The sequence below is a fragment of the Micropterus salmoides genome, unplaced genomic scaffold (genome assembly GCF_014851395.1).
Source record: "Micropterus salmoides isolate LMB-PRFRI ecotype aquatic unplaced genomic scaffold, ASM1485139v1 Ms_hic_scaffold_16, whole genome shotgun sequence".
NCBI classification, from domain to species: domain Eukaryota; kingdom Metazoa; phylum Chordata; class Actinopteri; order Centrarchiformes; family Centrarchidae; genus Micropterus; species Micropterus salmoides.
Window position 1 is genome coordinate 20,185,772 of NW_024040707.1, and position 17,462 is coordinate 20,203,233.

Here is a 17,462-nt window from a genome sequence, read left to right on the forward strand (position 1 = left end):
AGAGAGAATTCTCTTGAATGTGTGTGTTTGCTCACCCAGCATGCTGGCATTTCTTTTTAACAACCTCCTTTGTCAGTCACTGAGATGTCGTAGATTGCGTGAGCACAGCAGATCTCTTGTACCTCGCCAGTTTACATTCACACACAGACAGCTTTTGAGTGTGTGTGTGTGTGTTCTGTCGTCCAGATGGAAGTGCTTATTGAGTGCTGGTGTGCTGGCAGATATCTCTGTCTCTAAGAGAGCGGGAGAAAGTAGGAAAATGAGGAAGTGAGAAAGCAGAGTGGAAAACCCTTCCAATCAGATCCATCATCTGTGTGTGTGTGTTTATGCGTGTGTATGTGTGATCTTCCCAGCCAGCTCTTCCTGCCGTCCCTCTCTAATCTTATCATGCCGCAGCAGCAGATTAGTCCTCCCAGATCCCATCTCTGCCTCCAAATGCCACAATCAGCCTTTTGTTCTTTGGTTGTGCTTACTCGCCCCTTGCGGCAGGCAAGGTGAACACTCCCACAATCCTGCTCTTCGTGCCATTTTGAGCCTCTGCCTGTCAAAGTCACATTGCTACCAGCCCTGATCTACCATACCCAAGCCTCCCCTGCCCCCCGGGGTGTTAGCTAACTAAGCTGTTAGCTCAACAGCCTGCTAGCCTAGCTGAACTGCTTGACATTCCTCGTTACCACTGAGCTGCTGCTGCTCTTGTCTATTTGACCTCCCCCTCCTCCCGCTCTCCCTTGCTCTCTGCCGTCTCCTTTGTCTGTGTGTCTGTCTTTCCTTCCTTACTTCTGGCTGCTGCCTCCTGAAGGAAGTCATAGATCCTGGCTGCTGATGTCACCATTGTGGGGGGGGGGGTCAGTAACAGGGTTAGCAGAGGAAGAAGAGAGTGTTTGAAAAGTAGAGAAAATAAACAGAGGTTTCCTGTTAACGAGGTGCACTGGGGGCCTGTCGTGTGGGAGCGGGAGGGTCTGGTTTTGTTTAAAGCAAAGCTCTAGTGTTACAGTGCGGGAAGGAGGAGGAATAGGCCATTAGGGTTGAGGGTTACAGGTTGTAACAACGTTCCCCTTAGTTTTGTCACAGCTCAACTCAGTTGTAAGGCAACGACCATATTGTAAAGGCCACTGTGGACAGATGTGGGAGAAAGTCTGGGCTCGCTGCTGCCGCTTTTGCAATCTCCCAAACATTGAAAGGTATTAGTATAGCCATTGGTTTTGAGTTGAAAAGCACTGTGTTGATTTCACACACTCTTAGTTGAAAACATGGAATTAATCCCACACTCAGGACATCTCTTAAGTGTATGTCTAACAGTGCTGGTTTCTTTTCATATTGTTAAAGGGGAAGTCTGCCCTCTGTATCCCCCCCCCCCCCCCCCCCCGTCTTTGTAGTGGTGTGGTCATACACAGGGGCCCCAGCTCCAGAGTTGACTGCACACACATGCAACCACACAAAGAAAACTGCACAGCCATTATGGATCCAAGGGGCCAGCCACCTTTAGCTAGTCAGAGGGTGTATTAACCGACTCACACAATGCTTGTCTTGTCTTGGCTGCAGTGATGAATTCATAGATTTTATTCATTTAATCATTTATTAATGATATATTTTGGAGTCATTCTATAGGAAATATACTTTGAATCTTTCTATTTGCCAATATATATATAACCTTTTGAGAAGTGACCCTCGTATAATCCAACCTCTGTCTGAGTGTACCCAAGAATGCCACAGGCCAGGCTGAGCCACTGGGGGGGGGGGGGCGTACTTTGTGCTCAGCCCCAAAGCATGACTTACAGATTTATATCTCCTCAATGAATAAAGGGATACCCTTGTACCCTGGGGGTTTCAGTAAAGCAGGATGAGGATAGTTGTAATTTTAAGTCTGAGGAAATGAGAAGGTCTTTCTCCCCTTACCTTAATCCAGCCCCTTTCTCTCTCCTCAACCCCCCCCCCCCCCCCCCCCCCACACACACACACACACACTCACACACACACACACACACTCACACACATCCACACACCACCACCACACACACACGCACTTCTATCTCCTTTGCTCTGCTTCCTTGCACTTTCTCTTTTTTCCCCCTCTTGTTTCATTTCTTTCTCTCAGTAGTGGGTTAGTAAGTCTTTTGGCCTCTCCGTGGTGAGCAGCATTCCCAGGGTTTAGGGCCCAGGAGGAGGGAGGGCAGGGCCATGTTTAGCCTCTGGCAGGACAGACAAAGATGGCTGACATTGTGCGAGGCTCAGCTCTCCCTGCAGGCAGCGTGGAATGTCTCTAATCAATTCAGCATTGTGGTCTCCTCTTATATGTTCTCTGTTATTTTCTATGGCAGGCTTAGCAAAACCCAGACAATACAACTAGTAGTTCATGTTTCGCGTCTGAGCTGTCTATCATCCGCCTTCATTTTCTCCTTTGCGTTATCTACTCATTTTTTCTTCCCTGCATGTTTATAGAATTGTGATAATTGAAAGCTATGCTTCACTCCCACTACGTGCTACATATGTTGCACTCTCCGTCTTTCTCTCCATCTCCCTCCCTCATTTGCCTGAGAGGGCTTAACACCGCTGTGAGCTTCTAAACAGCAATCTGCTCTGGAGAACGGCAGCTACTCTGCAGTGACGAGGATGTTGATGATAGCTGAAGTAACTTCACTCTCTGCTTTGCTTCATTTGGCTGGTTTAAAATAATGCAGGCTCATGAATAAGGTGTTAAACCTGTGTGTGTGTGTGTATGCGTGTGCGCGTCTTTCCGCTTGCTTGTGCTTTTCTGTTCTAAATTCTCAGATTTTGTGGTTTTACAGGCAGAAAATTAAACGTTCAGGTAGCACACTGGCAGCATTTATAGTCTCCTTAAAGTATTAATTATGTATAAGCACCGGATAACTACTCTTTTTGCTGTGGCAGGCAGCCTGTTAGTCTAGAAGGCAACAGTGTCTGTACACTGGATAGACAAGAGGTTGGGATGGGTGGGCTAACTGCTGAGAGGGAGGCGGAGGGACATGACGTCATTGCACACATTTCTTCACACACAGTATGGCTACGTGCTCGGGGGGTCTGTGTCTCAGTCCATCAGTGTGGCTCTGTTGAATCACAGGCAAAATGTGTTTGTGTGATGTTGCGTGCATACTCTCACAGCCATCCACAGCAATAAATGCAGCTGACTGACTGCGTGCCAGCTGCTGTTTAACACGTCCAGGCTCACTTACTCATTCCTCCTCCCTGCTCAAGGTTGGAGAAAGGGAAGAATGAGAGAGAGAAAAATGGAGGGGGGGGGGAGTGGAGGGTTGGAATGACAAAGCTTGAGAGGGAGGGAGAGAGAGAGAGGTGGAAAGAATGGAGAGAATGGGAAAACCAGAGGTGGGCTTGAGGGTTCAGGGAGGTGATGATTTGCTTGGCTGCGTGTGCTCAACCTCCTCCCCAGTGACATAACAGAACAATGTACTCTAAAGGCTTTAAATATCTTTAGTCTGACCTCATGTTCCTGTACACACACACACACAGATACAGTTTAGAGCCTGGAAAGAGCGGAAGTTGAACTGTCTGCCTTCAATTACTGTGGACTTTTTCCCCATTCTTCCATCCCCCTCCCCCCCCCCATATGCTCATTTCTCCTTCACTCCACGGTTTGGTGTCAGCGGCGGTGCAGGTGTCTCCCTCGGTTAGTGCAGTGTAGCCGAGTACCTAATAAAGATGGCTTGGGCCAATAGGATTGTGTCGCAGTCCAGCACCCAGCCCAACAGTCTCTCTAATGTTCTTTCAAACCACTGTGACCGTCAGTTGGGTTTATGTGAAGGCACAATAAATATTTTATAACATGAAATGAAAACAGTATTTTGCCCTTTTCATCCTTCACCTCAACGCTGGCCTCAGTTTCTACCATTTTATTCCAGCCCCACCCCCCTCTCCCTTGTCTTCCCTCTGTTTTTTCATAGACTGGCCCTGAAAAAGCTCTCTTCTCACCTCAGTGCCGCCACCTGCTGGACATGTAAGGGAGTACAAGCCTTTGCTGTCTTGCACTTTATCAAAAGGCCAGTGGGTGGCAGCACTTAAAGTTTCCAAAGCATGGTAAATGGATGCAGTACCTGTTCATAAATGTATGGTAAAATCATTTGAGTATTGTCTTTAAGTGAAGACAGACCTGAAGGCACAGGATTGATTTGTAGGAGGCAGAGACTGAACATTCATCCACCCCCCTCATGGTTCTTCTTCTCTCCACACTTCCTCCATCAGCGGCCATCCAACTGTTTACTTTATTAAGGCTCTAAATGCTCTGCAATCCCTTTTTAATTGACTTGGTCTCTCTGCGTGCTTTTTGGCATCAGCCTGTGTGAGTCATAAACAGTGTGTCTGCACAGTTTGCCAAGAGGCCAGTTTGTGACGTCGTAATCAAACAAAATGATGTCTGTTCATCTTCTTTTTTTTTTTTTTTTGTCTCCTGCTCACTCGCTCTGTCTCTCTGTGTTGCAGAGTAAACGGGACCATCTGCTGATGAATGTGAAATGGTACTACCGCCAGTCAGAGGTGCCCGACTCTGTCTATCAGCACCTGGTGCAGGATCGCAACAATGAGAATGGTGAGACTGCCTTGTGTTCATTGAAACACCATCCCCACATGTGCGCACATACAGTACACACACAGAAAGTAAATACGCTTACTTGCTGTGTGACACAACACACACACACACACACACACACACACCCCTGCTTCAACTCCCCAGACTGTTGGGGGATATAAGAGCTAGCTGTGAATTAAATTTCAAAGAGAAACCAGACAACAGTGTCCCAGGCAGCTAAACCAATCCCGTGGCTCCGTGCTGTTCCCCGGGTAACACTCCTTCGGGCTAGACACACTCCTTCAGGCTAGACAGCAGCACTGTCAAGTGTTAATAACCCGCAGTGTCATGTGGCCCTTGAGCACACACACACTCAACACCGTCAGTGCCAGTGGACTCATCACGCTCTTGACACATACCCATCCACGGGAACATGAGCACTGTCGCTGTTTTTTAGCAACTGAATATCAAATCCTGATGACAAAAATGAAATGCCGTGGAGAAAAATCTGATTTAACAGTGACTTAGTTATTATAGTTTGAGCCACATACTGTATTGTTTTTTTAATCATTAAATTAAGAAATGTCTTTTTGATTTTAAATAAATTCTCAACCCTTATTTGAGTCTTACCTAAAATATTGTCCTAAAACTGTTACTGTACAGATACATGCAGTTTCATTTATATTTAGTTTTGTTTAAAGGTATAGATTGTTAGGTGGATTGCTCTTGCTTCCATTCCAACTCAGTTTTGAGAACGAGCAGCCGTACCTGTTGACACATCCTGTTAGCAGTTCTAATTAGCTAATGTTCCCCTTCATGGCTGAGCTTGTCTCAGTTTCCCTCACAGAATACAGTCAACTCAACAATATACTGTGTAAAAACCGCCTTGTAACCAGAAAATACATGCATATGCAGTCACAGTTATAAACCAGTTGTGTCACGCTGTTTTCGCTTTCTACAATAATCCAAGTGTCACTTGTGTCAGAAGTGAGGCTTTAGTTTGGATATGTCATTCAGGTTATCAACAAAACACTTGGTGTGCTGTCCCTCCAGAACCAGCCTCAGTGCGGCGCTCCGCTATCTGCAGTCTGTCCTTGCAGCAGGGGGACTCAGGATTATTAGAATTGATGTCACAAGGCCGAAGCGCAGTGGCCACAGCACGCCACAACTCGGGTCATTTGTCAACCAGTGCCGGCTCGTCTCGGTGCTGCTGATGCGTCTTAACCCCCGCCAGGGTCATTTCACTTGAGAACTGAACATTATGTCCTCTCCTCAGGGGACAGCACCTTATTGATTTTATTGAATCATGTGGCATAATATTGACCTCTGCAGAGGTAAGTGTTACTTTGGGTGTACGCAGAACTGTGCTCATGATTTTATTAGTGAGTTCAAATACCCACGCTACTTTATCTCTGCTCCCTTTTTGTCATAGATGAATGAGCTTGGTTGTCTTTCTCGTGTGTGTGTGTATTCAGTAAAATTGTGTTTTTCTCCTTCCAGACTCTGGCCGGGATCTGGTTATCACAGACCCAGTGGTGAGGAGTCGAGAACTCTTCATCTCTGACTACGTGGACACTTATCATGCTGCTGCTCTCAGGTAAACAAACATTAACACACACACCGAGAAACTGGGAGCAGTATTGTCTTAGCTGTGGTGGAAGAAATGACGGTGCATTCTGAAGGAGCACGCACAGGTTTCTCCAACACTTAATGTCCAACCCTAAAGGTCCAGTAACATTGCGTCTGATGCATTTGCAATGCTTTCATTTATAGGACAGTACCCCTGTTAGAGCACCAAGTTTTAATTTGTGGTATTTTGTTGCATTTGCCTGTTCACAGTTGTGGCCTATTTTTCAAGGGAAAACTATTTGGTGATGAAACTTTTAGTATTGAGGTTTGAATTTGCTGTCAGGTGGAAAATCGGTGAAAGTAATAATAATTGGCTTACTTTTAAACATTGTAAGATAAGAGTATATTTATAATAATATTGTTCTGGTGCTATTGTACCAACAATTAATGCTTCAAGCAAATACTATGACAATATCTGTGTTTTAATGGATTCTGAACAGTGGCAATATGATAATAGTACTCTATTACTGCTGTGTTTCTATCGGCTCTCGATGAACCTGCTCTAAAAGAAACATTTTCTATTGCATTTATGCAATATTCACAAGTTAAAATAACATACAGTGCTTTGCCGCTGTGAGCAGGTGCTGTAGAAATAGACCAGATGTGGAAAGATGGGAAGCCACAACTGAGAAACGTCTCATGCTGTCCTACATTAAAACACTGATTGAAATGGCTGTGCGTCAACCCCCACACCTGTCAGAACATGAGCCTCTAGTGTGAAACTGATGGCACTCGCTCTATCTAGGCTTAATATCAGGAGAAAGAAATACAGGCGTAATTATTTTCTAGGTCTGAAAATTGGATATTCTGTGTTCCTGCCTCTGTCTCTTCATCCATTCCTGTCCGACCACGTCTCCCCCTTTTCTTTAACCAAAAACATGTGTGAGCAGCACAGCGGCAGGCAGCCAAAGCCGCATCTCACAGAAACCACTGATTTCAGGGCAAATTAGCAGCAACTTCTCCAGCACAGAGCGGCCTTTGAATTGAGTTATTCTCCAGGCTTTAGATAAACGGGAGGGAATTCCAGTGGGATGCTGTAATGCCGCAGCTCTCCAAAGACAGCTCTCCTTAGCGCCCTTTAATCTTTTCGGTGGGAGGAAGATACTGTTCCTCCGCAAAGCAGCGCAGCTCCATATGCCTGTGATATCTGTTATTTTGATACAGCCAGACACCAGGGTGCTGGAAACAGGAAATGTTACCAAGATGTGGTCAGAGCCTCGGCCCATTCTGCTCTTTGGGGGGGTAACCGTGTCGGGAGGGGGACACACAGGATAAATTCCTGTCCAGATCTCTGCGGCGTACGTCTACCACAACTCAGCAGCGGCAGACGAGGCAGGGCTGACATGTGAAGCTGGTGTTTAGGGGTTCAGTAGCCAGAGCCTGGTGTCTTACTGCGAAGTTAGCAGGCTCTGACAGGCACTAGATACCTGCTGCTGTATTTGTCACCTCCAATAGATGAACACACCAAGAGTTTCTAATTAGGGCTACATCTGCTCCTGCTAGGGCATCACTTTGTCATGTATTGTTTTTTTTCTAATATAGCCTGCCTTCTCTCTCACAGGGGGAAATGCAACATTTCCCATTTCTCCGACATTTTTGCTGCCAGGGAGTTCAAAGCCCGCATCGACTCCTTCTTCTATATCCTCGGATATAACCCAGAAACCAGGTGAGGAGCTTTCTGTCCAGTCTATTCCAGTAATACAACATCAATCTTAATCTTCCCACAGGCCAGAAAATCAAAGGGGTCAACTCTCCTCTAAACTGATCAACAAACGATTCTTTTCTTGATTAATCCATACACTTTTTTGTCTATATATAATGTCAGACAATTGTGAAAAATGCCAATCACAAGTACAAAGTGATGTCTTCAAAATTGCAATTTTAGACTGCAATGGTCCGAAAACCCAAAAATATTCTGTTTACTATCACATGAGACCAAGAAAGACAAGCAAGTCATCACAATCGAGAGGCTAGAACTGATCAGTTATATCTTATCCCCTCCAGGTCGTGTGTGAATATATTTTTCAATATGTTTGTGCACATGTATGACTGTATGGTCAAGGACCTGATTCATATTTTATACTGATTAATTTATTTTATGATATGCGTTACAGCAAAAGGTATTTCCAGCAATCGGCTAGGCTAAAAACAAAGCTTACCCACCGATTGCCGACCAAATTTTGGCCTTTGTTGTGGCTCAAAAACAGTCATCCATAGAAATCTTTGGTCTCATCTTGAACATGAGCATCAGCAGATTAATTCCTTACCCCCCGTATGTTATGATCCACCAAAATTAGGCCCGATGGAAGATGAATAAATCCCCATTTTTGTTATCTTCGCCCCCATCTTGACTGCAAATAGCCTATGTTAGGTACCAGATATGCTCGGCCTGGTAGATCTGCTTCAGGTCCTGCATTTACAGATGACTTAACACATTATGATTGGCTGTATGTTCGAGCAACAGACTACAAAATGTATCCAAATATATAGTGTGTGTGTGTCTGAACTTTCTGAGAAACAAAATGTTTTTGTATTTAATGCTGTGCTGTGCATAAATGTCTTGCTGCAGTTTGGGACTAATATTTATTAAAGCAAATGTCAATCTATTTGGGTTTTTTTTACATCTATAAAACAGATATTTTGTAGATATTTGTATAAATGTATTAGTCTGCACCGTGAACACATGGCATCTGTACACTTCCCGCGTAGAGCCTATCATAATGTGTTGCGTCATCTGTAAGTGTAGGAACCATCGACCTAGCAGATCAGGTACCTACACTGGGACACACCTGCTGAGATCTGCACTCTACTGAGTGTTACTTGTATTTTTACGTCAATAATTATTCAAAGGATTAATCAATTATCATAATAGAATAATCAGACATTTTCATTTTCTGTGGCTTCATCGACAAATTGTTTCCGCTATAAATTTATATAATAAAGTTCATAGGTTGAATTTAATAATTTTTAGTCATTTGTTATAAGCTGGGCATCATGCTGATACAATGCAATTAAAATGATATTAAACAAGATGGCAGGGTTTTTATTAAGTTATATCACAACAGTTACCATATAACACATCCCTAGTAGGATTAAATATTGTTGTAGATATCAAGGTATTGAGTGCAAAATATTGTGATATAACCCAGCAACAGCATGAATGCTATTAAAATGTATGAATTTTGTAGAACTTTTTCTCACTTTCATTACACATGAGCACTCTGCTTTTTTTTGGATTTGGGTACATCTGATGTTGCTTTCTGCGCATTACTGCTGTCAATGTTATCAGTGCACAAAGACCTGTCCTAATGTTGTGTAATTGTGGAGAATGAGCCCGTGAACCCCCCCCCAGGGCTTTATAATTTGTTTGTCAAATTACATGTCAAGCTTTTCTTACTCATGTTTTTTTGTAAAAAAAAAATTAAGAGAGGAAAATCTACCTGAAGTTTCATCAGTGGTATTTTAAGTCACGTGTTTGATCAGGATGAAAACCTTTTTCTCAGGCATGAAAAATAAAATGAGTAATGGCTGTATTCTTTTACGCTTCTTCAGATAGTAACACTAAATTGTCTGTTATGTCTGCTCAGTTGGCCACACAGTGCAATGGTCAAATAGCCTTTGTGATAAGTGTCATGAACTCTGAAGACCTGAACAAAGCCTGTGGTTCAACAGAAAAGACTTATATATCTTTGTTTAAATGCAGTAAGGTAGATAACATTTTAAAATGTTAAACTTTGATTGGTAGTCTCGTGACGAGCTGTAGAATTCGTGTAGGTGCTCGAGCAAAGTCCTGGAACCTCCATTGTTATCATCCACTGCTGGTGTTTGGTGTATCTCACGTGTTGCAGTGACAGCTGTCCTTGTTATTGGCACCGAGGGTTGCCAGTTGAGAGCCCCCTCCTCCTGGGCCCTGTTCAGCCTCGCGCTCCCTCCCTCCTCTGCTCCACTCGTTTGGTATTCTGAGCGGGGCGCCTGCAGCCTTGCAATTTCACTCTTGTTTATTATGGCGCAGACATACGGGGAGAGATGAATTCCGTATCCTGCATGCGTGTCTGCCTGCCTCTGTGTGTGTCTGTGCGTGTGTGCGCTTGTGTGAGGTCGCAGCACATGCTCAGTAGTGTCTACAGAGCGGCGAGCCGAGCTTGCGACGCTGTACGTGCAGGCTGAGGTCACAGCACAAGCTCAGTGAATACCTCTCCGGAGCGAATGCGTGGTTCTCCATTTTGAGCACCTAGAAATAGGTGGGAGAGGGGAGTTAATACCAACGAGCATTACACACACAGTGTCATCACCCAACCTTAGGGCTCGATGTCAGAAATGGACGATTTGTTCAGTCCCAGGAGGTAGGTTTGTGATCATATTCTCGTGCTTTCTCGTGCTGTCGATGCTTGCTGCGCGAGCGTTGGTCTCGTCTTATTTTCGCGAGTCGCATTCCAGCTGTCTGACAAAAGCGTGTGGTGTTCGCAGGCTGTCCGCATCACTGTCATTATGTTTACCGGCTGTGTTTGTGTGTCGGGGAGCACGGACGCCGAGTGTGCGCACTGTGTCAGTAGCAGGAGAACTGAAATGCTGTTGAACATGAAGGCTGTCTCTGCAGATCACATACCGTTAACTTTACGCGTCTGCGCTGCCATAATGGAAATACCGCTGGATCACACCTTTTATTAATGTGTCACCATCAGATATCCGATAATGCATAGTGTTTGTGATGCATCTGCGAGTATTCGTCTGATAAACGTGCAAACCTGCATGCTTACATGACTGTTATAAGACCCGGAGAGGCTACGGTGGCTCCATTTTGCAGCTCCTGTTTACAATCGGGATGACATGGCGTATGGAGCGATGCCGGGATGCACACAAAGCTCAGCAGGCTCTGCCACAACCTGAAACCCAGGTGTCATGCGCGCACGCTGCCTGTCGTGGTACTTAAATACCGTGAAGTTTGGTTTATTTTGCTACGCTGCAATTATGTCAGTGTGCCACAGGCTCGCGCTGTGATTGGCTGAAATTGATGGAGGGGGGCGGGGTTGTCCTTGATTGCACACACTGGCAAAGTTGACCAGACTGTCACGTTGTTGTTTGGGTTTAATAAGTAAGCCTGTAATTATTTGACGAGATTGTGCGCTAATGCTGAGTTAGATATGAATTGTTGTGCATAACAACTGGCCATGTATTACATTGTTTATTGTTCTAAGCAACATGCTTTGTGCAGCTTATTAGAGAAAAACATTATGACAAAAAGTCAGTATTGTAACTAATAACTTTAAGATCCTGCTGGATGTATGCCTTGTTGGTATTAAGAGCCAGAACATTAAAAGACTAGATTGTGAGGGTTTTTTAGTCTACAAGAAATAAAAACGAACTATGAACATGGGCATTTTGTTCGATATATTACATATCCTAACGTTATCACCCCCTTATAAGTACTTTGCTTGTTCAGTAGGCTGTCTGTTCAAGTATACCTGCAGTCTTTATGGAAACTCCTGAGAGCTTCCTGCTGCGATACATCTGCGTTCTGCCTCCTCTCTCAGGACCTGTGCAGCATTGCCTAGAGTAAAACACGACAGTCTTCAGACGCTGTTCTTATTCTGGTGCATGGGGTCCTCATTTGTCATCCTTACAGCTTCCTGCCAGACGTACAGCAGACCTGGCCGACTGCACATTGTCAGGAACGCGTTTGCAGAACTTTGTCTCAGCAGGAACACAGACCAGATTCACATTCACTCACAGTATTCAACATTTTCTTAGTTTACCCCTTGCAAACATTCATCTCTTAAAACTAGCAATGTAGATAAAAAGTAGATTTGTATGTAAGTATGTACTATGAGATATTCTGTAAAAAAAAGCAGGATGATGTATTTCTTTGTTTCATGCTTCATCTCTAATAACTCCAAATAGTTATCAGGGAGCTCTATGTTACTCACTTGTAATAACTATTTCAAAACTTTCAGTCAAGTAATGGCTCAAGAAACATGAACATTCAAACGTTGTGAAAGCGTTATGAAACCTTGAACATCTTATCTGAAGTGCTAATGATGCAAGACACTACCATTTTTTTTCATTGTCAGCCCTATTCATCGCTTTAGGGCCGGTGTTTATCTGCTGGGAATGTTTGCAGCGAAATGAAATGAAGTATTTCGACATGTTCTGGAGCAGCAGACTGCCCTGGCAGGCCTGGGGTCCTTTACTGCAGCTGAAACTCACTTTTTGGCCTGTGCTGACATCGTCTGTGCCAGTGCTTCTGTCAGCCATAGTTCATAACAGTATGGATTACTCTCTCCTGTCTGAGAGGAGGTGGAGGAGGAGGTCTGTTAAAGGAGGGGGGCAAATATAAACCCGTCATAGGGTTTTGTGGTCGGAGGACTGTAAAGAGACCAGAGGGCTGTGGCCTCTCGGGTTTCCGCCAGGTCTCCATGATGGAGTGCGAGCTTCTCCGGGTGCAAATCACGCTGACAGATTCTGGGCCGCTCCACGCTCGGCAGTATGAAAATCGCTGCTGTTACCTAGGCAACGGAGGGAAAGGCTTTTCAAAAGGAACATCTTGTCATTTTCTTTAATCCGCTGCAGCTGGAGGTTCGGAAAACACTATTATTAAATTGCAGTTGCTATGGCTACCAACATTTGTACCAGCAGCCGTTTCAGAGGCTCTCGCCCTGCATATCCAGTGCCAGCTCCCCCACCTCCGTCCCTCCTCCTCCTCCATTTAGGGGGATTCTGTTTTATTGCTGCATCCACAATATCAAGCCTGCAAATGTGCTCTGCTCAGCTAGCTGTGCAGGAGCAGTCGACCAGGAATATTCTCCTAAAGTCTTCATTTGCTTTTCAGAATAAAACACTATGTATTTTTCTCACATGTGACTTGCCTGGAAAGATTTCCACTGTAAAAAGTAGAGCCCTTGTCACTTGGCATTGTATTTGATCTTGTCCGGGTTGTGAATTGATAGTTCTCTTTCTTCCCTGTCTTTAAGCTTCAGTTAGTTATTATACCCAGTTGTGACATTGTAGTTTGTGCAGTTGTTGCCGATTCAACAGGCGCAATGCTGACAGATTTCTTTCAGCTCACATTGAAATGTTGCCAAGTAAATATTTAGTTTCAATCTGCCTTCTTTGTCTCTTCTCAGGCGATTAAACAGCACACAAGGGGAAATCCGAGTGGGACCCAGTCACCAAGTAAGTCGTTGTAGAACACACATCAGCCAGCAGTTTTCTTCAGATTTCTCTAGTGTGTGTGTTTTTACACAATGGAAACAGCTTGCATGCATCTTCATAACAAAATGATCTTTGATGTGTGGATTTCATTAGTAATTTTATCAGAAGGTGAAGACCGTGTGGAATCACGATCTTTTAAGCGTGCTGCGCAGTTTGCATAGATGTTTGCATTACATTTGCATGATAATTCACAGTAATATTTGCATCTGGCAGCCTGAGCTGTTATTAAACTGTGCTGTAACGTTCTATACAAACTTGCTTGTGTTTAAATATATCAGTAAGTTATTTGTAATATGTTACCTCCAAATTAGGGAGGATCTCTATATGCCCCATCTTTAAAAAAACAAAAACAAAACACTCAGTGTCTTGAGACGGCCTTGTTTATCTGACCTGCTGCAAGGACATAAAAGTCATCTGAGTACTGTGTTGTGTTAAGCTATTGAATCATTGCGACTGTAACACCACCCAGCCACCCAGTGAAAAGTTGATGACAGGGGATTGAAAGCTAATATTTTCTTCAAGCATGCTATTTGTAGTGTGACACCATCTGTCTCTCTCCTTCTCCCTGGAACTAATTAGGCCAAGCTCCCAGAGCTACAGCCTTTCCCCTCTCCTGGTGGCCAGGCTGTGACCGAGAATGAGGAGCTGGTCTGGATGCCAGGGGTTAATGACTGTGATCTTCTCATGTACCTCAGAGCCGCAAGGTGAGCCCTGAGAAACGCAAGAAGTCAGACTGGGCAGGGCTGCTAGTTCAAGGAAAGACTTATCACCAATAGTTGTTTCAAAAATACGTAGCCTCAAACGTTCCCTTTGCAGTGAAAGGGATACGTGTTAACAGGGTCTGTTTGTTATGTTGTAGTAAGGGGCCATCGTGTAATTAATCACATCTGTCACTGTGACAGACGGTGTTGTACAAATTCTGTCAAAGTCTGTATTTATCCGCACTTTATTTATTTGAATGCTTACCAGTTATATATAGACCTATACTGCATTTCTGTGTATATAGTGCATCATAATCTGCTTAATGTCAAAGCATTTTTTCCTGCTGGAACGAGCGTGTATACAAGGAACATCAAATGTGTCTTTTTGCTGTCAGTAAAATATCGATTTATTGAGTAGTACAGATGGTTAAATATGCCTCTTGTATGATACATTTATGAGGAATAAGATTTAATTAAAAAGACGCAGGACTCGAGCCAAAGGTGATGTCATCAAATGCTTTGTGTTGTCCAAAACTCGAAATTGTTAAATTTACTGTAATGTAAGACTTGGAAGAGCAGCAGGTTTAGAATCTGGAAGCATCAAATATTTTGCAGTTTTACTTAAAGAAATTATGATTATCAAAATAGTTGCTAGTTCATTTTCTGTCCAGTGATCATTTAATAGACTGATGTTGTAGCTCTACTCTATACATTAGCAAGCTAGCTAGTTTATGGACAGATTTCTTGGCTTGCTTTCCCTAAACCTACGCTACAGATTGTTGGTTAGTCTGTAGGTTAGTACCCTTGTTTAAATATAGTGCCGTCTTTTTACAACCGGTTTAATTTTATAAAGTTATGCGAGTAGCCATTTTGCAGTACCTGCATTGATGTTTTTTCATCTGTGTACATGAAATGCCATTTGTAATTACCTGTCAACACTTTTAAAGTTTGCTAAATGCAGGGGAAATGTGTTAAGGTGACCCCAACTAATAGTCATTTGTTGTCATCTCTACTAAGCCTGTGAGACATGATTAAAAAAAAGACCTACATGGACAGAAAAGTCATGATATTGTAACAGCTCTGTAACTAGGTGCCTTTGGCCGATGTAATGTCGATTTCATGTGTGTTGTGTACACAGGAGCATGGCTGCTTTTGCAGGGATGTGTGACGGAGGCTCAACAGAAGACGGGTGTCTAGCAGCCTCACGAGATGACACTACATTAAACGCGCTTAACACTGTAAGTAGCCATGCAACAAGTCTAACACTAGAAATCAAGGGTACATGATAGGGAAAAAAACACCAATCCATTGAAGTTTCACAATAAAATGTTATGTTTGAATTGCAGGGATGCCACTGTTATTATAGCTGTGATGCAGCTCCACAGTAATGGGCAATGATAAGGCCCCTGAGCCAGTAGAGTAGCCCCCTGTGGTAAACCCAGCCTCAGAGGCTTTCAATACATTAGGCATAATAAGAGATTTGTCCGTCACATTGACAATGAATACTGAGGAATCAAGCACAAGAAAGAGATTAGAATCATCATAAACAGGGCATTTATATTCCGACTCTATAAACTGGGAAATTAACATAGCGGGCAGGTCATTGTCTCTCGACCTTCTTCTCTATTTGCAATTCTAATGAGCAATGCTTGTTTATTCTCATAGGAAGAGCTTCAGCGTTGCCTGTTTCAGCCAATTGAATGTGACACAAGCTTAAAGCTGCACAGCAATTGCCTTTGTCAGTGTGTTGTTTATTTCCAGGCTGGTTCTTGGATCTTTGCTCGTCATTCCCTCTGATGCTCTAAGATCTCTTGTTGAAGGCTGGATGTTAACTAACTGCAACCCTTTGTAATACAACTCGGCTCAATTAAGTGTGTCAGTACAGCTCCAAAATGCCCTCATGTGTCACTATAAATAAAGTTTAGCTAATGTTGTTTTTTGATATATCTGTTGTTTTATAATAAGAATTATAACCTGGTATGTTTTGTGATTTTTCTCAGCTTCACGAGAGCAGCTATGATGCAGGAAAAGCTCTCCAGCGTCTGGTGAAGAAGCCTGTACCCAAACTGATAGAGAAGTGCTGGTCTGAGGACGAAGTGGTAAGAAAACTGTGCATTTAATTTGGAAATGTATTGACAAAGATATTTTGCTTTAAGTTGGCATACACAACAAATTGGTATTCTGTTTGTATATGTTTCTTGGCATTTCTTGAACGGTACCTGCTGTCTCTCAGAGCATGGTTTGTGTCTTTAGAGGGAGCTGTTGAGAAAGAGTTAAAACAAGGCTCTTGGCCCAGCCTCACTAGACATCAGTAAAAACACTCGTCAGTTTCCAGCTCCTCCAAGGCCCAAGAGCAGCTGCATCCTGTTTATCACCCACAGAATAAATCTTTAGCGTGGAAGTCTGGAAAGAGAAGAAGATTGAGGGCTGGTAATGTTAGCCTCCATTTGAATTTAGATGTGAATTTCACCACAGCTGTTGAAGGGCTGGAATCAGAAAATGGCAGCCCTTCTCTCTGATCAAACACCACATCGTGAACGGGTAGGAGGGGAATGAAAGTGCTGGATAACACCGTGTGACGACTGAGAGCTTCATCTTTGGCCTTGATGCTTTATGACACTGCACTTCATGTTTGTGTACCCACTCCCTTTTCTAGATAACACTACTGACTGATCTGACTGTAGATCTTAGAAAAACAAAACACAAGGCTCCACCAATAAAATCCTTCTGTGTTAGTCTTTCCTCCTCCTGGGTGAGTCATCCTTTTTCACTTTGATATTGTTTGGTTATGCCTGAAGCTTGGCAGTCTGCTGTTGAGCCTTGAATCCAGCAGCTCGGACCCACTGGAAGCGAATGGGTTGATTTGTCTTGTAATTGAACATGATGGGCGCATTTGAATAAAGCCAGCGCCCACAGCAGGACCACAGCGAATCACAACAAATTAAGTCAGCCATCCTTTTGTGGACTAGTTATGAGTTTGCCTGTATTTACGCCTGCTTGCTGGCGCCAAGCTAAACTGCTGTGCGAAGATGATCAGAGTCGGGGACGGGCCTGTTGATGGCAGGCTTTATTGCCACACTCCACCGCAGCAGGTCTACCACAGACCACTTTTCAAAGAAGCACAGCGGGGGCTTGATAGTAGAAGCTGTAAATAACCCTATTCAGACGATAAAGTGATCACTTCAGTAAGTCACTTTTGGCTTTTTTTGAATCTGAGAAAATGAACATTACAGTGTTATTTATATGTAATAACAGACACTAATATATTCTCGGAATCTTTAATTATTATTGAACTCGCAGACAGAGCCTAGAAAAAAAATTTGTTATCTGTCTTTGTTGCGGCAAGTGTCTGAAATCAGCAGGATCTTTAAGTCCAAAGTCGATAT

The 17,462-nt window shown here is 43.6% G+C and overlaps 1 protein-coding gene across 6 annotated transcripts in view; it reads left to right on the forward strand.

The window, feature by feature from the left end:
• Positions 1-17,462, forward strand: part of rerea (arginine-glutamic acid dipeptide (RE) repeats a) — a 122,754-nt gene that overhangs the window by 79,692 nt on the left and 25,600 nt on the right. For 4 of the 6 annotated variants that reach the window (XM_038722789.1, XM_038722791.1, XM_038722792.1 and 1 more), the window contains 7 exons: positions 4,453-4,558; positions 6,038-6,134; positions 7,728-7,832; positions 13,288-13,336; positions 13,955-14,079; positions 15,215-15,314; positions 16,077-16,175. In XM_038722789.1, the coding sequence (XP_038578717.1) occupies positions 4,453-4,558; positions 6,038-6,134; positions 7,728-7,832; positions 13,288-13,336; positions 13,955-14,079; positions 15,215-15,314; positions 16,077-16,175 (681 nt within the window). Of the gene's footprint in view, positions 1-4,452; positions 4,559-6,037; positions 6,135-7,727; positions 7,833-10,158; positions 10,510-13,287; positions 13,337-13,954; positions 14,080-15,214; positions 15,315-16,076; positions 16,176-17,462 lie in introns of those variants that run through there. The other 2 variants (XM_038722795.1, XM_038722793.1) reach the window with 2 other exon arrangements.